General features: G+C 40.5%; 1 protein-coding gene across 1 annotated transcript in view; it reads right to left on the bottom strand.

Moving 5' to 3' along the window:
* Positions 1–4,175: 4,175 nt before the first annotated feature.
* Positions 4,176–24,328, bottom strand: part of mcama (melanoma cell adhesion molecule a) — a 42,773-nt gene continuing 22,620 nt past the window's right edge. Inside the window, exons 2-16 of the mRNA XM_044043095.1 lie at positions 20,690–20,823; positions 19,708–19,933; positions 19,503–19,573; positions 18,690–18,777; positions 18,306–18,482; positions 16,504–16,631; positions 13,770–13,914; positions 13,471–13,586; positions 12,769–12,910; positions 11,986–12,119; positions 9,877–10,018; positions 8,617–8,652; positions 7,420–7,549; positions 6,494–6,611; positions 4,176–5,957 (exon numbers count right to left, since the gene is read on the bottom strand). Coding sequence (XP_043899030.1) covers positions 5,955–5,957; positions 6,494–6,611; positions 7,420–7,549; positions 8,617–8,652; positions 9,877–10,018; positions 11,986–12,119; positions 12,769–12,910; positions 13,471–13,586; positions 13,770–13,914; positions 16,504–16,631; positions 18,306–18,482; positions 18,690–18,777; positions 19,503–19,573; positions 19,708–19,933; positions 20,690–20,823 — 1,790 coding nt within the window. The 3' untranslated portion in view covers positions 4,176–5,954. The remainder of the gene's footprint in view (positions 5,958–6,493; positions 6,612–7,419; positions 7,550–8,616; positions 8,653–9,876; positions 10,019–11,985; positions 12,120–12,768; positions 12,911–13,470; positions 13,587–13,769; positions 13,915–16,503; positions 16,632–18,305; positions 18,483–18,689; positions 18,778–19,502; positions 19,574–19,707; positions 19,934–20,689; positions 20,824–24,328) is intronic.

The raw sequence follows: 24,328 nt of genomic DNA, 5'->3' as shown, positions 1-24,328 counted from the left end.
GACTGTAAGTAATTTAAAAGGTACAATGTGTATAATATTTAAATGGCGAGTGTGTTGTTGAACCTACGTAGCCTTCGGTTTGCATCAAAACTCAAAAGATGTTTAGTTTGTCCTTTGTGGGCTACTGTAGAAACATGGTCCAAAATGGCGCCCGCTGTAGAGCTGACCCTGCTCCTGATATAATTATGAAAAATAGCAATTTACCTTGATTTTCTGCCAAATTAATTATATTTTATACACTGGACTTTTAATGAACTGCTCAGTGACTGAAATATTGGATCAGGTTTGGTCTCAAGTCTCTGACTTCAAAGTCATTCGTTCACAAGAACTCCAAATGAACACAGACATAAAATGTTGAAAGTTGCGATTTTCACTCAGGTGTTCGGATTTCTCTCCAGTCGATCGCTGATCGAGCCTTCACTCCTAATTCGCCACACCTCTCTGTCTTTCGCGATGCACCGATATGGGATGTTGTACACTCGGCGGGGCTTGTACCGCGCGTTAACCCCCGGCCTGCAGGATCACAGGCACATTTAAGAGCCGAGATGAAAAGAAGTCTGTGTCATCAAAGCAAGCGAGTCTGATCTGAGTCCAGGGCTGCGTCAGCACGGCATACAAATGCATAGTAAGAGCTCCGGCTCCGTTTACTGGAAAAGACGCTCGTTCCATATTAATGTGCACGTTCAGGATCACAGCCAGATACGAGACAGGCCTGAGTATCTCCTTTCTTTTCCCTTTTATGTGCAACTATGATGATTGCAACTTCTTTTTCTTTCTTTAAATTAAGAGATTTTAAGTAACCCGTGCGATAAATGTGCCTTCTGTCGATCACAACCCGCACATTCAGCTGAGAAAAGCCAAAACTCTTTCGTCCACATTTATCCATACCGCCTTTTTGGACACAGTTCTTCACACTGGCTTATTAGATACACAACGTTGGTTGATTCTATTTGTAGTCAGAAGTTGGAATTTCCGAGTTTCAACTGCCACGCCCCTTCAAGTCGGATTTCCAACTTGGAAAGTCGACGCAAACTCGCAAACCCGCAAACCCTGACATAGGATTCTAAGATGGCGGCCACTCGTGTAAATAATAAAAATACTTCTCAACTGGAATGCACTCCCACTTCTGACTTCAGACTTCCCGCATAAATGGAACGCACTAATATTAAGACTAAGAAAATATGTTTGCAATTGGGAGAAACTAACACTAATGTGTCATAATAACCTGATCAGAGAAGGGTTTCTTACGAGTCTTATTTTGATCACGTTTTCCTCTAAAATAGGTTTGAAATATCGACGCGGTGGTGTCAAAACGGAGGGAAAAATGCAGTAAAATGTGTAAAAAAAATAAAATAAGTAAGTGTAAAGTTTCACATGATTGTATCCCTGCATATGAGGCTGAGGTCGGTGAATCTGGCAGGTGGAGTTCTTCTGTCTGGATGTGACATAGAGACCTTCCATCTTTAATTGCCCTGAACCAAAAGCATTTGAAAGCAGCCTGTTTGCCCTTTTATGTCGCTCCCTCAGCCTCTCTCTCTCTCTCTTTTTTTTTTCTCACCATGAAGAGGACGTGTCGTCAGTTCCTTTTGGCTCTTGTGTTCACTTGAACTCGGGCGTTTGAACACTTAGCGGGGACTAACACTCGCTGTGTGAGGGGGAAAAAACACTTGAGGCTGACATCGTTGCCAGATGCTCCGCTGGCTCTCTCACACACACACACAAACACACACACACACACACACACTCCAGTCACTGGTAAACTCAGCTGGTTTGATGTATAAGCTCAGATCTCACTGGTTAATGATATATATGTAGTGTAACCATGATAACTCGCCTTTTCAACGGGAACTTGCTACTAAAAAAAGAGAAAAAAAGTCTTCATTGCTTTTTTTGTTGCCTGTGTAAATATGATTTTATTTATTGTCTTTTTAATACCCTCAGCATTCATTGTGTTGCCATGTTTTCATGCCTAAGCCATTAAGATTTTTAATTAAACAGTATTTTCTTTAACATTTGATCTGTGGTTTGTCCTTTATGAGCAACAAGTGTCACACGGAGCAATTGAATGCATCGATATCTACATTTAAGGTATTAAAAAAGTGGTATTTTTACAAGGCGAGCACACTGAAAATGAATGAATAATTTGTATTTGTGATTTGGGCTAAATTTGTTTACTAACTGAACATAAAGCATCACTTATCATTAGTTTAGTTTTAGGGAGTGGATATTTTTGTCCTCCAAAGTGACAAGAGGGAGGTTTTTTATTTCATGATACACTTAAAATAAATAAATAAAAAAAAACATACACACAAGACACAGAATTGTGTCTTAAAATGGGCATTTCAAGTTAAAAATGTGAAAACAAACAGGTGTTTGAATACCCGTTTGTTTTAATGTTTCTTTTTAACAGGCCATGAGGTTAAATACTATTATTTACTTGATATTTCTAAAATAAACCAATAACCAACGAGTGTCATGCAGGGATTGTGGGTTGATATATTTGTATGGCTTATTTCCAGTAAAATTTCTGTTGTTATAATCTTTTTTTTTAATCGTTTAAGTTTAATCTGTTTGCAATCCAAACACCAGCTTGGATGTTGACCTAGAGAGATGCGTTGTCTCCACGTTCATTTCATTGCCAAATGAAAAAAGACTAAGGCTAATTTGTTTTGCAGTCTGATGTGCAGCGCTGAGCTCACAGGGCCTGAATTTGTTGCAGATGCGACTCATGTTTTCTGACCTTCCTCTGCCTCCTCCTCCACACTGCAGCTGGAAATCTGAGCTACTGTTGGATTTGTTTCCAGCTCGTGCTGACAGCGGTCTGGAGGCAGCGCTCCCCCTTCCTGTCTCCTCACTCTGGGACTGTGCAGGGTCGACACACAACACTCTGAACTCGCTGTTGTTATACTGAGCCTTCTGGGCAGAAGAAAATAAAAGGCGCTTATATTCTTCCTTTGTTCAAAAAGAAAAGATCGAGCTAGAATTACAGCCCAGTGGTTGTATGACTCAATTCGACTATATGTAGTCGAAATGTAAACGCTTCACCAGACGTCGACGACATGCCCTTGTTGACGGAATTAAAGTTCAAAAGGCCAAATATGTCATGCGAGGCCACACCAGCTGAAAAAGATGGCTGTTTGGTACAATTTATTTTGAATTTTAAAGGATTCGTTCCAGGCGTTTAAAAAAACTCATAGGGTTTTGTAAGATCACAGTGACCTTGATGTTTGACCACCAAGGTGTTTGAAATTCAGACAAATGCAACAGTTCATTTATGCATGGCCAGGATATAAAATGTATAAATTATATATTACAACCAAAAGTAGCCTCCTGACTAAAATGAACTATGCAACGATGAAACTGTATTTACTGCAATTGCACTGCAAACTGCTATTTCAAACAACAAAAACAGATGATGGAAATATGACTACACTCGTGTAAGGACAAGAAATTATGACAGAATAGGCCACACCCCCTTCCTGTATTGTTTTCCAAGTTATTTAATTTCAAACGTTAAGAGTTTTTGAGTTGTATGTGTATTGTTTTGTGAAGCAGTGTAGCTCACAAAATCATATCTGGGCTCCAGTTTCTGAGAAGCAGCACATACAGAGAGCTGTGGTTTCTCCTTTTGGCCACAAGGTGGCGTATCTGCTAAAGTGAGCACTGCTCAGGAGTAAACAAGACAATCACGTGACGTGTATGATAACAGTTTTCTTCCGGTTCCATAGCTATAGCGGCGCGCCAGAGAAATGTATATTCTATTTTTTTCTCAGTGTGAGAAATACAACGTACATGGAAGTGTATACTTGTACTCGGTATTGTTTACTGGTGTTTGTGAACACATTACTGTGTTTTTATGCATAAAATACCACATAGTGCAGTTATCTGACTAACTTAACTTGCTAATTAGCAAACCTAGCTGGAGCATCTCAAACAACTTGTGAAGTTCTAGATTAACTTGGGTGTGACGTCATTTCCAGTTCCAGTCTTTGAGTATGTTTGTACACAATTAGAACAAAAACATACATTATTTTCAAGAATGGGACATAACCCAGAAACATAAAAAACAATAAATAAGCATAGACGATAAAACAATCTCTTTTGAAATGGAACATTTTTATTTGGCATTATTTTTTTTTGCAAAAAATATAAAAACGATGCAAGCATCAAATGATCACATGTACAGTACTTAATTTACACACATTTAGAACCAAACAAAAAAAGGAACGCGACAGGCAATGTTCACTTTCAAAGCTGTTTTCCCACTAGTGAAAAATCCAGGACCATAAGACTCGTCTTACGGCTTTGTGCAGATTTTCTGAACCATAATGGCAGCACAGCATCAGACTGTATTATTTTTATTTATTAATGGCCTGAGGACGTTCTGTACCTGGATATTTCTACTTTAACATCATCTAACGTCTGGACTGAGTGGATAAAACAAAACAGAGAAAACGTGTCACTACTCTGACAATGCTGCAAGTCATCGGGGCAAAGTAGCAACAACAACAAACAATAACAAGTCAACGTCTTCTCACGACCTACACAGTGAACATTCGGTACATCTTATTCACAACATGGGCCCGAGGAAGCAGAACAGTGTTAATGCATGTCTCAGCTTATGAACGATAAACGTATATGATCATTTATCTTAGAATCAGTTTGTGCCTTTTTAAACCACAGAAATAAAATATCCATTTCTTCTTGTTTCTAAAAAATTTGGATGAAAATGAGAACGGTGACACAGCAAAGGTTGGTTGTGTTTTTTTTTTCTCAAAAAGTAGTATTATCTACTACTACCCATCTCTTGGGTAAGTTTTTAAAAAAAGTCTCATTTTAAATGTAAATTAAATGTAAATTTGAGTGAGATTAAAAACAAAATCAATCAGTTTTAGGTTAGAGTCTGTCGAAAAACAACAATTTAGAAAACTAACTATTCCTTGTGATGAATTATAAAAACTTTCAGCTGCCTGTTGATTCATTAACTGCACCGACACTTTGCCATCGACAAATATCTGTAGTACGAAGCTTGTCAAACATGCACGACACTGAAACTCTTCCCCAGGCCCGACTCACGAGCTCTCAGTGGAAACACAAAGAAAAACACACAGAGCAAAAACCAAAGAAACAAAAACAAAAACATTTCAGTGTATGATGCGTTCTCAAAAACTGGCACAGCAGATCACTAAACTTTGACCTTCCTTGACTTCAGAAACAGTCAGAGGTCTCCACTAACACGTCTGTACACTACAGGTATTTACAAACAGTACAAGGGCTTGACAGTAGTTCGCAGAGGGTTGCCATCGCGTCGGATCGATGGTTTTGAGATTTTATGACGGTGACTTTCAAACTTTAGGTGGTTTTGTTTTAAATTTTCTGATAAATTTCAACATGAATTTCTACAAACGTCGTCGAAAGTAGAGCAGAATCACGCAGTGAAGAGCAGCTGCCGAGGAGCAGCACGTGGTTTAGTTTTGGTCTCATGAACGCGGATCCACATGCACGCGACCCAGACTCGACCATGAAAATGAAAATCTGAGTGCCAAAATATCTTAAATAACAAAATATATATATAATATATACACTTCATAAAAAAAAAAAAAGAAGAGCAACAACAATAAAAGTGGATGATGCGTGAAAGGCGTCATCACAAACACACTGAACAACAGCCCAACATATTTGAGGAAACAAATGGAAAAAACAAACAGAATGTTGAGGAATCAAACGTTCATTCAAGGGAAATACACACCTGTGTGTGTGTGTGTGTGTGTGTGTGTGTGTGTGTGTGTGTGTGTAAATCTACTGAATACTGAACAAAACATGACGGGAGAATGTCCAGGTCTGTGGTGTCGTCCTGCCGATCTCAGATCAGTGGAACCGTCAACGCTCCAACACACACTCAACTGTCATTTCAACGTGTCCTGAACTCTTCCACCGCTGAGAAGTCAGGGACTTTACTGAAAGACACACAAAAAGACATGAGGGTCTTAGTTGGACATCCGCTGTCGACAGGAAGTCACATTCTTGTCTCTGGAAACAAAATTGAAGGGACGCAAGTTTATTCTTCTAACACTTGTCACAATTGTTTCATCCAAAAGTTTATTTGACAAAGTTAGTCTCCGTTTTATGAAGTTAATATGAAATATATAAGTGGGGAGACAATTTTGTGACAGTGAGAATAAAAATGTGGCCAATTTCAATACAAACCCCTGAACCATCCCTTTAAGGATACTTTTTTAAGCATATTTGTTAATAGGTTGCCGAAAGGTTTAAAAGAATCTGCCCCCTAGTGGTTTAACAAAGCTCTAATTATGAAAGGCCATAATGTCTGTCTTATTATGGGACACATTAACATACAATGGCTACTTTTTGTACTTTAACTTATGAGCCACATGTAACATCTGAACAAAAACATCAAAGTGTCTCAGAAAGAGTCACAATCGCGTCCTTTTCTGCTCCTGAAGAAAGACAGTGAGCGGCGTCCTCGTGTTACCTGGTCATTCGGGCCCTTTTGGTCTCCGTTGACAGCCTTTAGGAGGACAGTGTCCTCGGCCTTTGTGCTGCCCTTCATCTCTACCACGATGTCGTCTTTGGTCGTCTTTTCTTTGGAACTGCAAGCAAAAGTTTTGCATGTGAGTTTCAGTCCAATGTTCAACCTGTCGACATGAAATTGAGATACATTCCGCCTGGTTCTGCCCGTTATTCCTCAAATTGCTTCTCATTAATGTCTTTTTTCATTTTATAAACAGTCTACGGCTGTAACGTGGACAGAAAAACAACATCACTGCAAAAACTGATTTCAAAGAAAGTAAAATAAACCATGTTGTGGGGAAATGGTTCTTACTTTCTGCCTAAAAAGAAACAAACCCTGGCAAGCAAGTGAAGGAAAAAAGAATCTTATCTTAAAAAGAAATATCTAACTTAATAAGACACTACAGCTTACTTTAAGCTTGATCTACCAGGAAGAAACTAAAATAAGGGTTTGAATGAAATCCCAACTGCTCCTGGTTTGAGTAAACCTTTCTGATATGCCAGAATTTCCTTGCTTGTAATAGGTACAACCTTCTTAAATTTTGGCCAGATTTATCCAGATTTTCCCCTCATTTGAAGAAACATTACAGTCAAGATTTACAAGCAGGTTTCTCGTGTTCCAGCCAAGCAATATTTTCTTCCCCCACTGGCAGATTCTTCTCCTTAAAAGCACATTACAATTCATTTAAGAAATAAAACGTGACTAATTTCTCGGTGGTCTGTTTTTGCGGCGCAGATAACAGACAGTTCTGTTTCAGTATATGTTCACTGATCGACCTGTGGACGTGAAATTGAGCTAAATTAAGTTCAGGTTTGCTCGAGGGACGAAAACTAACAAATACCCACAGTCACATGACACGTCACATAATGTGGGTTCTCTGTACTCACATCTCCTGCTTCCCCGAGCGTCCACAGGGAATCTTTCCCTTCTTGTGGAGGAAGTAGAGGACGCTGCCGAGGACGGCGAGCAGCAGCAGGCACAGTATGATCACCACGATGATCACGCCACTGCCTTCAGCTACACACACACACACACACACACACACACGTTAGCAACGGTTCTACTCATTTCAGAGCTATTTAATTCACTGCGGTCAAACAGGCTCAAGTTAAATAAAACAAAAACAAAAAAATGAGATTTATTGTTTACATGGAGTTAACTGTTAATGATGATGATGGGACATGAAAATCAGGCAACTACTGTTTTAAAAAATACCTAAAATCAAACACAAAGTGTTATTGTCCACTGTTGAAATAAAGGTCCCAACTTTTCCAGCCCCTCCATGGTGTGATCATATCAGCGACCCTGTGTTGAATTACCCACAGAGAGGCTTTTAAAAATACGACGAGAAAAAAACACAGCACAGTGTGATTCATTTTATTTGTTATTCTTGCCGTCGTTAAACGGTGATGTAATTTATCATATGAGTCTTAAGCGGCTATAGAATCCCTTTTCCCTGAGGGACTGTGTTGACTGACCGTGTGACAAATGGAGTCCTTATTAACCTCGGCGAATAATTACGCTTTTAATTTCCAGCAGAAACACGTGAGAGTCCGTGTTTTTATTTTTATTAGGGGTTCCAGTTGTTTTCCCCGTGGGCTTTTAAAGTTTTTTTTAAATGGTATATGAGGTGATGCTCAGAAATTACCTCCCCACAAACTCACGTGTACATTAAAAAAAATCCACAATAAAACTAAAACCAGTCTGGAAAAGTAGTGTTTTTTAAATTATTTGTTGTTTAAAAAAGAAAAAAAAGAAAAAAGAAAAAGTGGGACGTCAAATAAAGATTACTGGAGCAGAGACCAAGTGTCATAAAAGTGTCTTTGCTGGTGAGTTTTTTCTCTCTTATATCAAACAGAATATTTTATATACGCCTGCAGGCAGTTTGCAAAAAAAAGATCTGCCGGCAAACCAGACACAAAAATCATAAATAATGTACGTCGTCCTCCAAACGCTTTCATTGTCACAGACAGAAAGTTGATCTTAAGTGTGAACAGTGAGACAGAAGAAACCTTTCAACATGAGAAGAGATTTTTTTTCCCCCCCCGTTCGTTTGTGTGGAGACGCTGGGACAACAATCTTACCAGGAGAGAAGGGAGTAGTTGTGGTGACCCTGGGAACTGTGAACAAGGAGAACAACACTTATAACATTACACTAATACACACACACAATTCAGAAGCTTCACAAATTACCCATAATCCCATATTCCCTGTAGAGTTGATGGCAAAAAGCCTTTTTTTTCCATGCAGTCTGCAAAGTATTTCTGAATAAAGGTTAGTACAAAAAATGGGATGATTTCACAATATTAAACGTGCAAAAATATCAAAACTGATATTGTTTCCTTCAAGTGGAACTTATAAAACTAATAATCACAAGAAGAGGACATTCTGATTTGAACACAGCATGTTTACACTTTACAGGACTCAAAAGTAAAACTTTGATAAAAACACACGAGATCGTGACATCACTTCTCCACTGGGGAGTTTTCGAAGGACTAAGTGCACAATAGGGCTGCAACGACTCGGGTGTTCAGACTATTTTCTCCACTAATTGATTAGTTGTCCGGTCCAAAAAATGTTGATCATTGTTTCCCAAACCCTCAAAACAATAATATTCTTCAAATGTCTTATTGTGTCCATTCAGTTTGAATGATTTCTGTGTTTTTTGGAGCAAAGAAAGCAGAAGATATTCACGTGGAAGAAGCTGAAAATTCTGAGAACTACAATAAATCATTGTAGTCCGAGAGCATAATGTAACTTTTCTGACTATTTTTACTGCCATTTCTTTAAAACATCTCATACTTATTTTAAAAAGGTAAAGCAGCGCGTTTGAAAACGAAATCACAGCTGCATTTGATTTGAATGTAAAATCCTTTATAAATGAGAACAAATGCATCTACTGTTAAGTGGAGTTAATTGTGAATTTGCAGTTATAAATATTGACCCCCCCTCCACTGTATATTCATGGAACATTATAATTGGGAGTGACATCACCTCAAATTTGAGTTGATAAGTCATACAAAACATGGATGGGGATAAAAACTGACCAGCACAATGTGTACAACTGGATTAATGTGAGTTTGTGAGGTTACTCTGACATTCCCAGGTCTAAATCAGGGAGTTGCTTTTAAGTTGAAACGTCCGACAACACCTGGAACAAACCATTAAATACAGCGAGCAACACTTGTTTCCTGACATCTCGTTACATATTGCACCTTTAATATAAAAACTGGTTTCAACAATGATTTTAAAAACCCTGAAATGTTTCCTGGCATCACGTCAGGCTCCACACACACACACACACACTGAAAGAAGCAGAGGGAGAGAAATAAAAAGGCTCTTACTGGCTTTGATGCTGAAAGCCTTGACCTCGGTGCCCATGTCGTTGGACGCGTTGCACTGAGCGCTGACGTCCGAGGTGACTTTGACCGACACCACGCTCTGAGTCATGTGCTCGTTTGCTCTGCTCGCCACCTCGTACCAGTTCTGCACACACACACACACACACACAAATCATTATTATTTATATAGTTTATAATAGTTATTGATGAGGTTTCCACTCACATGTCCGTCTCCAAGTTCATGAGACAAACTTATTTAGTCAGAAATCTCTCAACTGACTAAACTAGACTGTAGTTTTTTAAAGTTTGTTGAGGATTATTTTGACCGGGATTGCCATGTGATTCGAGGGAGCGGTCATTTTTACATCATTATTCTCATTTTTGTTCGTAAAACTATATTTAAAATGATTACTGTGTGATTTTTGTGCAGCTCTGTGAGAAACAAAGACGTTCTCTTCAGTCTGTAGAATAAGATGTGTACAGATCAAGACAATGATTCATCTAAAATTGTGCCTTCTGCGATTTGAAAGATTGCAATAACATTTCGATTAATTGTCCAGCCCAACTTGAAAAGCACTTTCACAAATGAAATGAAAAGAAATTTCAGTGCATTTGCTCAGGTGTGTTTATATAGTGAGATTAAAGCTGCAACTAACTATTATTTTTATAATCGATTAATGGTTTGGTCCATAAAAAAATGTTGATCGGTGTTGGAAATGATGATGTTTTAATGATTCACTTTTAATGAATTCTTTACTATCCAGAGCAAAGAAATGAAGAAAATATTCACATTTAAGAAGCTTAAACGATTGGAAATCTTGTTTTAATCATGGAAGAAAGCTTCAAACAGATGAATCAATTATCAAAATAGTGTCGATTAAATGGTCCATTCAGTGAGATTGCCTATAGTTTGTGCTGAAAAAAAAAAAAAGGATGTAAGACACTCTACAGTGCACATTCTTATAGCCTCTGCATATATGTTTCAATATAGTAATGGAAAAATGCTCTGTGTTCTCAGGGTTAACAGCTTCTGCCAGGAAATACTGTGTCCGGGAAGCCATGCTGAAATGGTTACCTGCTAAAAAAAAAAAAAAAGTAATAAAAATAAATGATATAAGGCAGTAACTTATGCTCTTAACGTGCAGCGCTGGAACATTTCCAGCTGCTACGGCTGAAAACTTACACCCAAAGAAAAGAAAAACAGAGCAGTGCGAGCCGGCACATGACGGATGGTGAGTCTGTCGGCACGTCCACCAGATAAGTCCTTTTACTGAGTAATCTGTTTCATGTCTGCATTTAAAATGATAGCCCCTGGGAGACAACATTCATTTTCATAATCGTTTTTGCAGATTTTTTTTTATAAAGCCTTACTTATCTTTTGCGGCTTTAAGAAAGTATAACGCTGTCAGGAAGCTCAACGAGAGGAATGATGACACGGAAGCATTGACATTCACTGAGAAGGTGATGTAGCTTTTCTGCTAAAAGCTCCATCACAACAACACAACCTCAGGATTTATTTTCCAGCCTGCTTTTGTGATTGTTGTGACTAATGAGGCCTGATTTCTTGACAGATGCACAGTCGCGACTTTTGCATCGGCCAGGCCGAGCGGCGCGATGGAAGCTCGTCAAATCGTGGCTATCGCACACATCTGTCCGACATCGCTACGCTGGCTGAAAAAAAAATTGCACTGACGTGATGCCCAATCAGCGTTGCTGACCAAGTCCAAAGCGTCTTACAGAGTACATGTTTTTATGTGAAGACACATGCTGGATTTTTGCCGGGAGGCAGAGCTCCGTGGTAAAAACCCTTGTTGTATATGGGGAGGAGAGAGAGGAGCAGCTCATCTCAACATATCCTGGTGTCTATTGTCCAGTCTTGTCTTGCGACCCAGTTTTTTGCTTCAGTCTTACTGATAAACGATGGAACAGCCTCTGGCGACTGGTCAAAGTTGCAGAAAAATTGCCTGTCACAGGAATTGATTTAAGTTTACGTTAATTGCTGTGTTAACGGTCTGATGTGACCTTTCTAAAAAGTGCTAAATTAAAAAAAGTGTAACAAAAGAATCACCAATAGACCACGGCTCTATTGTCCATTCAGTAAAACTGGGTTACCTGGCTGCCGATGATGCTCCAGGAGATGCTGGGTGGTGGATGACCCCGAGCCTCACAGCTCAGGTTCACCATCCGTCCTGTTGCCTCCTCCATCTGCACCTCCTGGTCCACACCACCCACCAGTTGTGGACTACCTACACACACACACACACACACATTGTTTGATGAACTGTCAATCAAACTTAAACACTTCCTCCACAGATGTTTCACATTAAAGGTCCTGCAGCCACTTGACATGGCACAAATCTCCTCCTTCCTGGAAGTGTTTTACGGTGACAGTTTCAGTTTCGTAAGACTGACGTCTCAGCGCGCGGACTCCTTCAAAATAAGGCCCCAACAGTTACCTGACGGACATTTATAGTCACAGGCACAGGTGTTTCTAATCAGGACTCTCGTGGGAAATCTAACTGGTGGAAATGAAAGAAGTTACCGCAGAGGCTTTTGTATTTATGCAGACATTTAATATGCTTTACTAAAAAAATATACAGAATGATTTAGAGGTAGGCAACAGGATAAATGTTTACAATGTACATTTTGAATCCTGTAGACACATTAACTTTTCCACTTAATTTGTAAAGAAAACGTCCAAAAACTACCTTAAGTAGGGATGGTACAATACCACTATTTTGTGTCTGATATAACAAACTCGAGTACCTACCAACACTGATATTAGTCTGATACTGATACAGTCATTGTAGACCATATATGAACTATGAAGCTGTTTTTTCACAGAAAATAAGCCCAAACACGATTCAGCCAAAATGCTTCTCGTAGTAAACTGACCTTGAACGATGATGTGAACGGAGCCGCTGGTGTGCAGCGCGGGCAGCGAGGGAACGGTCACTTCACAGGTGTACTCTCCTGTTGTTTCAAAAGTGGCGTCCTGCAGGTGTAACGTGTTGCCCTTCCCCACCTGCTGCCCATTCTACACACACACACAAAAACAGAAGAATAGTAACATTAACTGTTTAATGCCATCAAACTGCAACATTATTCATTCATATTATTTATTGATTTAGTTGTTGGATCCATAACATGTCAGAAAATGTAGATCGGTGTTCCCTAAACCTTGAAATGTTGATTTGTTTTGTCCACAAACCAAAATCATTTTGTTTTCATGATTTCTTCGTTACGTGGAGCAAAGAAACCAGAAAATATTCACATTTACTCAACAACACCTCAAATTGATTTATGGATTATTAAATAATAGTTGGCGATCTATTTAGTCATCAATTAAATGGGTATATTAATCTAAAATAAGGGCAAACACGTGAGTCCTCTGTGAGCCTGGGAACCAACGACTCTCTTTAATGAAACACAGTTTTGTGTATTTCACTGTCAGCTTGCGCAGCTGTTACTGATGAGCATTTCAGTTTGTCCAAAAATGTCTCGTATCCTTTCACTGGCTGCTCTTTGCAAGATTTCAAAGCTAAAGTGATTTAATCTGCTCCGCAGTCTGATGATGTGTGCGACAAACACGCGTACCTTGTACCAGACGGTGGATGTTTTGAGGGAGGACAGAGCGTTGCAGCTTGCGGTCAGATCCTCTCCTCTGAGCATAAACTCTGATTCTTTTGGCACGACCACAGCTGGGTCCAAATCTGAAGACAACACACAGACCAAAGACATGAAGACGGAGTTGGAATTAAGTCAGAAAGGAGCAAGCCAATCGATATTAATCTCATGTCAGGATGGAATATTTCAACCTCTGCTACAGACATTTGTAAAGCACAGTGAATCACTCATTGTGTTTTTAAAAAAACTGAATATACTGTATTCCTCACAGTGAACAGTGAGCTGCATTTCTCCTTTGACGTCGGTGTTTCTGTCAGAGCCCCGAGTGCGACACTGGTAGATGCCGCTCTCTTTCCGAGACACTGGTGACAAGATCAACGTGTCCCCGCTGCTGTCCAGGTCCTTGTCCACGTCCTGCAACAAGACGCACCGTTTGTGACTCAATTCCACACAAAGACGAGGTGAAAATAAAGATAAGGGGTGATGAGTCATGGTACATCAGTTTTAGAAAGACATTAACTTGATTTTCCTATTCCTATTTTTGGTTTTTCATAGAAATATTTACAGCTGAGATTCTGTTAACACAGCGACAATTTACACCAATGTCCATTAGAGTCAAGAGCCTCAAGCGGAATGGGACTTTGAGAACTCCTAAATATTTAACCTTCATATTTTAAACCACCTATTTAAGAAAGGGTAAAACAGTTTTCCATTTCATTGTGAAACGACTGAGTTAAGTGTTTTTGGAATAAACTGAGGCACAAAGTTGATTTGATCACAAACAAAACGACAGCGTTAGTAATAACAAAAAATGACGGATTGCCATAAAACATCAGCCACTAAGTCGTACATCATCTCCACAAGGAAAAAACAAACACTGTTGCCATTAATCTATACAATGTTTTAAAGTGTAAGTCTCAGGACAAACACTTTCGTAAAAATTGTGCCTGTAAAAGTGTTTAACCACTCTGTTCTGGAGCATTTACTCAACTTGGTGTGTTGTTTTTCAAGATTGAACTATCTATTAGTTACCAAAAAGGACATTAGCTTCACATGTTTTTATTCAAAATGTGTATTAACATCAGCGTCTGTGTCATAACTACATGTATATCATATATATTCTGACAGAGGAGGTTCAATTTGGGTGGATGGAGAAACACATTAGTGCAGCACAACTAATCACAGAGTTATCTAAATCGCAGCACGACCAAGTGCAAATATCCAAATTGAAAAATACTGCAGCAGAAATTAGACTGGCATCCAAAGATCGTGCTCTTTAGATAAGAACACGTGTTTGTGTTTTCTTAATTAAAAAAAAAAGAAGGCATGAACGTTTAAGAAATGACAAAAATGAGACTTAAAATGCAAAAACAATTCAATTATAGAATTGTATCGCAATGGTAATATCTGTCAAAGAATAATCACAGGATGATTTGTTTGACCATACTTTTGACCATACTGTGCATGTCTATAACGTCCACCCCTCCCATGTGTCAGCACTGTCAGGACAGCTTACTGGGCAACAGTGTGTGTTCAGATGTTGTACTGGCACAATTCTCTCCCTCTGTTCATCCAAAAGTCCTGTTTTCTGCTGTGTAATGACTTTTCCAGACTTTACAGCCCTGACTGACATGTTTCGCCTGCTTAAAGCGGTGTAACTGTGTTTCCAGATTTCCGCAATAAATTCTAAAATATTATATCACATAACACAGGGTGAAACCCAAAATGTATAAGAATAAGAACAAGCTTGTAAAGAGAGAACGCCGACGTCTTTGTCGTCTTTCAGTAAGTTTTTATGCAAAATTAAGTCTGGCTATTGCTGTAGATTTGTCCCTGTCCCAATTTATTAAAGAAGTGTCTGACCACACCACAGCAGATGGCGATATGTTGCCTTTCAAATTGTTAAAGCCGCCCCACACTAGAGTATAATTGGCTGGATTTCGCCCCCAATCTGGCCCTCCAACAATCATGGGTGCCTTCCGATTTTAGGCAGAGTTGAACAGATTATCTGGCAATAACCAATGAGTGAGTTAACCGGGAAACGGATGTTGCATACTTTTGTTTAGAACCGTAACTCGGAACGTGTTTGCGCTCCTCAGCACAAAACATCGCACACGCAACAGCTATTAACTGACAACGGCTCCATGTCTGTTTATATTCTGCAGCCACGTCAAATCATGCAAGTTTCTGTGAGATCCCAAATCCCTGCTTCTTGACTGCATCGTCTAGTCTGTGTTTTCTCAGGATTGTTGTGTCTGTGGTCTCTCACCTTTTTAAAACAAAGTTGTATTTGAAAACCCTCACGTATGGGACAGGCTTAATCTGCGATTTACAGTCGACTTGCTACTTTCGCAGACCAAAACAACTTTCTTAGACTTTCTACCATCAATTAAACTTCAAAATATTCAATTCTTTGTTGAAAGATTATAAATTCAATGCAAAAATGCACCAGTTTGATTGGATTTCTCGCTGTTGTCTTCTTCAGTGTAGCTGCTGCTTCTTCTCTTATGTTTGTGTCAAAGCCTGAGGGCTGGAACAGTGGAAATACAACTCCCAACCTCATTATCCGAGTGTGTTGGTCCAACTTGAGACACATGCCATGTTAACATTTGCTTTAAAAGTCTGGTTTGAGTTGGAATAACACGATAATTAGATTTTCTCTATTGTCATGCAAAAATAGTGTGTTTCGATGCATAAAAGTAAGCTTGTTGAAGTTAAAACGGCGGTCAGATGAGTTTTTGCCTTGTCTGCACATACAAAAGGATGTGTGTGTGACATGGGAATGAGTTCCATCCGTGAGGCCCGTCAGCGTGGCCTCCGGTCTCGGACCCCGACCTGAGTCTGCAGGGTCAGAGCTGACAGAGCCTTCACAGACCCTGCACACTCATGTCTACATGAGGCCCTGTGAGCTCTGCATATCAAAAACATTCCCGACATGTCTCCTGCATGTCACCCATTCTCTCTCGGGGACTTTCAGGGTGAGAAAAGACCCTCCATTCTTACTTGTTCTCTACTGAAAATGAAGGACGGCGGGGGGTTGCCATCGCCCTGGCAACGCAGCTCCACAGTATCCCCCTCTTTGACCAGGCCCTGGGGCGACTCCTTCCACAGCTCCACCATGGTGGTGGGGTCTAAACACACATACACATCACATCAAATTAGCGAGGCATATTCAGCGAGCCGCCGAAGTCACTTAACAAGGCCGTTTCCAAAGCACTGACAGCTCGACTGTGTTTGGCTCGGCCTGCAACAATGTCCCTTTAAAACTGTTTCAAACAACAATGGACCAACAGAGGAGAGAGGACAAAATACGGCACTTTAATGCCTTTAGGCTACTTCCAGATTGCCCAGCTGATGTGACTCAGATTTGTTTGTCAGGGTTGTGTGGATGCAGGACTCCCATCACCAAATCCAATTTTCAAATCAGACCTGTATCACTTCAGTAAGTGGTGTTTAATAAGACAAATATACAATATAGGGCCATGGAATATCATATTAGAAAATACTGTTTTTCCCGCCCCAATAGGCATGCAACGAGCATTGACGTCATTGACCTGAACCTGACGTCCTCTAGAGCTAAATCTCGCTCACAAATTGGCTGCAATAGCTTCCATTTCTCAATTCCACTACGGAAAAAAATCAATGAAGGTACATATATAATTTTACTTATTGAATTCTGTACGTCTCCCACTTTAATACTGTTGTCTGTATTGTGCTGTTTGAGAGGGCAGTCACGTTCACGTGCAAGATACTTGCAGCTAAGAATGTGCACCATCAAATCTGCTCTGCAATGAATCAGATTTTAAATCAGATTTCAACAACGTGGCTCAGTAACCTTAACGTATCTTTAAGACAATGGGGCTTTCAAGGTGACAGTTTCAGGAGTTCAAGGAGTTCTTATGCATGATTTGGCATTGCATTTATAACCCCATGACTGCAAAAGTAAGGGTGGACACTCTCAGCTCTCAGCACACTCAGCTGAGGCTGTATACTATACCAAATCCAAGTGTGCAAGGGGCTGATAGTCTGTGACGTGTGTGTATCATGTCGTGACACAATGTCACACTGAAGGAGGAGATACAGGGTGATGGAGGAAGTAAAAAAAAAGTGTGAAGGCAGTAAATTCTCTGCTGCTGCTGCCGTGTGTGTGTGTTCATATTGGGGGGTTGTGGTAACACTGCAGTGTGGTGAAGACAAAGCATCAAATGTGGTCAATGGTTTAAATTGCTTTGTCATACGTGTGCGTCCCAATAAATCTAAGCTGTAAGGTCAGGGAACCTTAGGATACGAACAAAACACAGCAACATTGAGCTTTATATAAAAACTGCATGGGCCCAAAACAAATAAATGACCAAAGGAGAAGACACTTCTTAAACACACAAGCAACTCAATGTAACAGGCCAACATGAAATCAGCGAGTCAACTGAAGGTGTCGACTCTCTGGAGGCACAAAACCAACTGAGCAGGGAATCTCCACCCTCTATATCAAACCTCCCACTGAGCTGATTGTCCTCAGCTGTGGGGGAATCACAGGTGCAGCCAATGTCTCCTGATTAACAAACACACTGACTCAGATTCTGGATTTCTGTGTTTAAGTCTGTTACATAATATTAATATAATAAAAGACTATTTTTTCTTAAGATCCTATAATATTAGCAAGAACCTGTGACACATGTTTTACCAGGGTTTCCTGGCTAGTGTCCTCTTTTATACAATTGTGTTGTCTGTATATGAACTGTTTGGTGGCAAGGATAAACACATTTCCTCTATATATAATCTATAAAGTTTAATTCTTTGAAACTTACAGTGGACAGTAATGTTGATGCTGCTCGACTCGACGGTTCTGATCGCTCCGGGGACGAAGAAGCTGACCTCACAGGAAAAGTGGGAGTCCTTGTCCTCCTTGGTCACCTTGTACTCCAGTGTGCTCTGGACGGAGTAAAGGCCCTTGGACTCCCAGGTCAGAATCAGCACGTTTACGTCTGGTTTAAGACACAAAAAAGACACATTTTGTGAGTTTTTTCGACTTGTTTAGCGGGAAAATTGAACACATTATGCCCATATTGCTATTAACATGAAATACAGGTGACCTGAACTTAAACATCCCAGTTTTCTGTGGTCAGAGAATTTTGCTGCCTCAGTTTCTGAGATGCTTTGCTGTTTGATTCATGTTTTTTGCTGACACTTACGTCCTGGCGTAGACTCCAGTGGCATGCCGTTTTTGTACCAGGTGATGTTGGGTTTAGGGAAGCCGTTCTTTGCCTCACACGATGCCACCTGAATGGAAAGACACAGTGACACTAAATCATTTGTATTTACTAAGACAAGAGCTACATCCACACCGCTCTGGAGTTTTCAAAGATGTTCAGAAACGCTGCTGGACCGTTACACACAGATTCATTTCATGACATCATTTTCACCATCTCTGCTTTCTCGTCCGTGTATTTTCCGATAACTACGCAAATAAGTGCTGAAAAACCTGCTTCCTGTGTACATGAATGGTCAATGAGTTGGTATAACAGCTTCCACACTTCGTGGAAGACTTTCCTCCAGATTTGGAAGTGTTTTTATATGAATTAAAGCATTGATGAGCCCAATCACTGATTTTGGACGATAAGGCCTGACTCACAATCTCTGTTCCAGTTCATCCCAAAGGTGCTCGATGGGGTTGAGGTCAGGGCTCTGTGCGGGACAGTCGAATTCTTCCACACCAAACTTGTCAAACCATGTCTTTATAGTCCTTGCTTTGTGCACTGGGGCACATTCATGTTGGAATAGAAAAAGGCCTTCCTTAAACTGTAAAGTTGGAAGCAGAGCATTGTCCAAAATATCATGGTATGCTGTAAGATTACCCTTCGTTGGAGATAAAGGGTCTAACCCAAAGCCTGATTGACCGTAAAGTGTATGTTTTGAGGTGTGTTGGTATGGATGGAGATACACCTGATGCTATGTGGGGTTTTAAAGTAAGTACATTAGTATGTATGCAACCTAAAAAGACTCACCTTGGACGGCACGTCTTTGGTCACAGATATTCCAGTAAGGACACCCTCGATCACTGGAGACTCCGGAGGAGCTACATTAGGAAAAAGTATTAGTTTTAGCGTCACAAAATCATGAGAGAAAACTTAACCTTATGCCAATGTCGGACAAGCACTCCGAGTATTGTATGAAGATTTGGGTCCATTCTGGGACTTCCCTTTTCCTTACCAAACACTTTGAGGTGGGTCTTGCCCTCGGCGCTCCCGGCAGCGAGTCCATTAACCTGGCAGAAGAATTCCCTCTCATCCGAGAGCTGGACGTCCTGGATGGTGAGCAGAGTTCCCTGCTGGGTTTTAGTCACGTTGATGCGCCCGCTGTAGTCGGTGTTGCTGTCCGCCATGTTCTGCTTGTTGTCAAAGTAGTAGATCCGCGTACGAGAGCTACCAACACCTCTCTGCAGGAAAGACGCACACAGTCAGGACAAACTTCAATGAGACACCTAAATAAGGATATTTAGTGAATGAGGGTTCAGCCAGTTCACATCTTTGGAAGGTAAAAGCAACTGAGCTGAATCCTGATGCTTGTTCAGACATTCTGAATTCAAATTCATACACATGAATGGGTGGATTCAGAAATGTGAACGATTCCACCATGTGATCTCTGATTGCCAAATCATTATCAAGTGAAACTGCACACACACACACTTCTGATTATATAATCAAGAAGACTGAGGAAGCCTCAGTGTGCAGTGTGCAAAGCAGTTTTTTTTTTTCATTGATTTGAAAATAATTTACCACTGCTGATAAATGGAGATACACCGCCTGGGATTCCTACTGATTTTTCCACATTATTCATTCTTCTTCTTTATCTGTGCACAGGATTAGATTAGTAGGGAAATTAAGCCTATTAGCTATTTGCTGCATGAACATGCATGTCATGAATTATGACATGCTGCAGGCAGTGCTGCTCCACTGCTCTGAAATTTAATCTGCTAATGATATTTTGAACGTTTTGTGAGAGTCGAGATATGTAAGTCCTTGTAGTTTGTGTTTAACTTGCCTAATCTCTATCACTTACCAAAATAGGACCTTTTTACCTTTTTAACTTGGCACTTCAACTATTTAAGGAGGGGCAACCAAAACGAGTGTATGAGCAGTTGTGTAGCTCCACACGGTGTCAGTTTTTTGGCAGAAGGTCCCGAAAAACTCACCACAAACCACTGAATCATGACAAAGCTGGGCTCATTGTCGGTGTCCGTGAAGCTGTAGTGGCAGGGAATCTCAGCCGAGTCGCCCAGGTACACTTCAGCACTCTCATTCATATTCAGCGACACCTTGGCCCAGGCTGAAAAACACGCAAGAGTACAAAAAAACATGATCAATTCAAAGCTTTAATAAAAATGATTATAAACTGTGTATTACTGTGATTTCCTTCATTATATGTCAGTCTGATGCTAATTTTGACCTTCAGTCCTAGTCTAATTCTGAGACATATTGTGTTTGGCAGATGACCGTCTACCCAGGCCAACCCGGAGCCAGTCAGCCATGTTACCAGAACACAGAAGAAAAGGCTTCTTGTCCACATGGCATAATTTTTTGCCCATTCTGCCTAACTGTAACCGCAAAACCCCATCTTGGCCAGAGAATCAGTTCCCATGGGATCATGGGGGGAAAATGCAGGCATGGGGGAGATTTGCCAGTTTGACAGTAGGCTGTCGATTCAGCGAGCCAAGAGCTGTCTTATACATGTCGGACTTGGCTGCTATTCTAATATAGAGGGGCCCTCTCTCAAAGTGACAAAAGAAAACAAGATGACAGAAAATTCCTTTCTGTTTAATCTGGTTTGCGATGAAAGATGGTAAAGGATACTCCCAATCATCGAGTCTTCACACTGCCAGGTGTCATTGTGTGATCAGGGTTGTTGTCTTTTTTTTTTTATCACATTTGTTTGTCTGTTTGACTTTGAGCAGCAAAACTCAAAAGGAAGAAAAGGAAGGAATGGTTAGTTTGATGGTGATGTGGACATGGATGGTACTTTTCTTTAATCTTTCAAAATAGGGGAGTGTGGGAAAGTATTTTTGTGCAGCCTCTTCATAAACTCCCATTCTCCTATCATTGTTTAGTATCTCTCTAGAAAAGATACTAAACATTATTTGATTTAGAATGATCCACCACCCACCGGTCTGTTGTGGCACCACAGGTTTATGTATGAACACTAATTGTCTTGATGCATCTTGGGCGAGCCATTGTTAGCAATACCAAAAATCTTTAACAAAAACAGCACAGCAACAAATCCAGATAGAAAAACAAACAAGCAATTGATAGTAAGTAATAATTTTTATTATTTAAGCAAGAGATTGCCATCTTGGAACCCTCTGTTGGGGTTGGTGAGGTTCCCAGTTAGAAGTCCGACTTGAGGGAGCGTTTCAGTTGAAACTTCTGACTCGGAACTCGGATATTATGAACTGGAATGCACCAAAAGAAAACTATTTGGAAACTGTAAGATTGGACGAAATGTAGAAAGAAGACAACAGAACACAATAACATAAAAATATGCCGCTAGTCTTCCGTAGGGCTCGATAGCTAAGCAGTTATAAGCCCAAAACCCAGCATTCAGCACCGTCAAACAGCCAGAAATGTCCAATTATTTCCTTTTTATATATTTACTGGTTTCCAAAAAATAAAGGAAAACAATTAGCTCGACCTCAGTGTCCCTTATATGTGTTTTCAGCTTTGGTCGAAACAGACCAAGCATGAAAAGAGCTTTTAGAGTCCAGTGGCCACCCCGCTGCCCCCATTCAGCCGACTGCCCCATCTCCAGCCCCCAATCATTTTCACAACTCTTTTTTTTTTTTTTGCATGTCCCTCCCTCCTCTGCCTCCATGCTCAGCCAACCATTCCATTTAAGACAACCGGCGTGCCATTGTTCCCCCACCTGGGCAGACCAGATCCCCCACCATAACCTCCCACCCCCACCCACCAGTCACAAAAATATGATATTCCTGCATCTCCAAAGCAGAGGTTAACAGCAGTTCATCATGCACTGAGACTGTTGTTTATTGAGTCAGTGATCATTGTAAGATTGTTAGAGACAAGACGCAGATTACGGAGCAAAATAAGTCACAGAAGTCAGTGTGAAAAATGTTGTGTCTTGTTGGGGCCGGCCGCGCTGCTAACTTTTCAACTAATCCGATTAACACTGGGGGGCTGCTGCGGATTTGGCTTCCAAAGCCAACCTGGGACTGGTCTTATCTGTTCCTGTTGTGACTTTATGCTGCATGGACTGAAGCACAAACACCCATGAGCCGTGATCTATGGACCCTGACAAGCAGAACTGCTGTCTGTGGGCGTGTGTGTGTGTGAGAGAGAGAGCAGTGTGCATATATTTGTGGCTGTCTGTGTCTGGATGATACAGAGCTAATTCATTCAGAAACCAAAAAAAACACCAGCATAGTATTTGAATGTGATGACAGGGTCAGGCCTGCTGGACACTGTCGCACATGGTTGACCTGTCAGAGGGATGAACAACAGAAACGGGCAGAGACACAGACTTTTACAGCTTAAAAACAAACAATTACGACTAAAATGGTAGATTAACAATTCCATTAGAGTCCAGTGTGTAACATTTAGGAGGGTTTGAGTGTATAATCACTTGAAAATAAAAGTTGATTCGCATTTACACCAATGTAATATAATATAATATAATAGAAAAAACAGTTTCCCGGGCTCACGCTACGTATCTCACTGATGTGGTCATCGGGCACATCCCACACACCAAGTAAAGGTACTGTTCTCAGTCGAAATGCATGTCTGACCCAGGGATTTACCATTCCAAACTGTACCGTACTGTACCAAACCGAACCACACCATCAAGTAAACACAGCAATAGTTTCATCTGCTCGTCTGATTAGGTCAATGGAATGAATGAGATTATTCTACTTTCAATTCTAGTAGAATGAAGAGAAAAAAAGTAAATTTAATATTTTGCTCGCTAGTTGGATATATCGTGTTCCTCGTCCAGTGAAAAAGCAGCAAATCGATCTTCTCTCATGTCAACATTCAGCTGACTGCGTGACAGAAATACATTCTTGGGAATTATGTTATTAGTTCAGGGTTTGGGTGCGATGGTTGTAAAATGGATTTTTAGTACTGATGTGATATTTGAAACTTAACTCCTGAGAATTGTTTATAGAGAAGGTTGAGCATGTCAGAGAGGATGCAACAAGAGGGGTCATCCACAACGGCCTCTGCATACAGTAGCTCATTATGTGCCTGACACAGAGACAATACCCTCAGACTAAAGTGGTCACCATTATTGGCTTCCACCCATTCGATTAGGGCTGTCAGCTTAGGCTCCGGGTGGCTCTGCAGCTCTGCCACTGATAACAATCCAAATCAGGACTGACACAACAAGGCGGCCCTTTTTCACTCACTCTAATCCTTCACAGAGCTGATGAACCATGAAATGAGACTGAATGTTTCCGAGAACATGAAAAAGTAACATTATAAACATTCTATAAACTGACTCTCGTGTTCACTGGACTTCAGTGAAATCAGCTGAAATGTCAGCTGATGCTATTGGGGAGATGAGTGAATGGTGAATGGTAATGGTGAATATTTCTACAGCTCACAGTACAAAACAAAAGCATAAAACAGGACACTGCTTGACACTGACCAGGACTAGAGCATTGATTTAGTAACTTCTCTGAGAAGTACTGCAGTGTCTTCTGTCACTGTTTTGGCCAGAACCCAAGATGTTTGTTCACTGCTGCTGTAGTTCAGTTACTGCCACACGTATCGCTGGGAACGACAGATTCTGGACCTAAAGTTAACCCCTTTTGACAGGGCTC

The sequence above is a fragment of the Solea senegalensis genome, linkage group LG13 (genome assembly GCF_019176455.1).
Source record: "Solea senegalensis isolate Sse05_10M linkage group LG13, IFAPA_SoseM_1, whole genome shotgun sequence".
In the NCBI taxonomy this organism is placed as follows: domain Eukaryota; kingdom Metazoa; phylum Chordata; class Actinopteri; order Pleuronectiformes; family Soleidae; genus Solea; species Solea senegalensis.
Note: the sequence above shows the minus strand (reverse complement) of the source record. Positions and strands in the feature narration are given on the sequence as shown.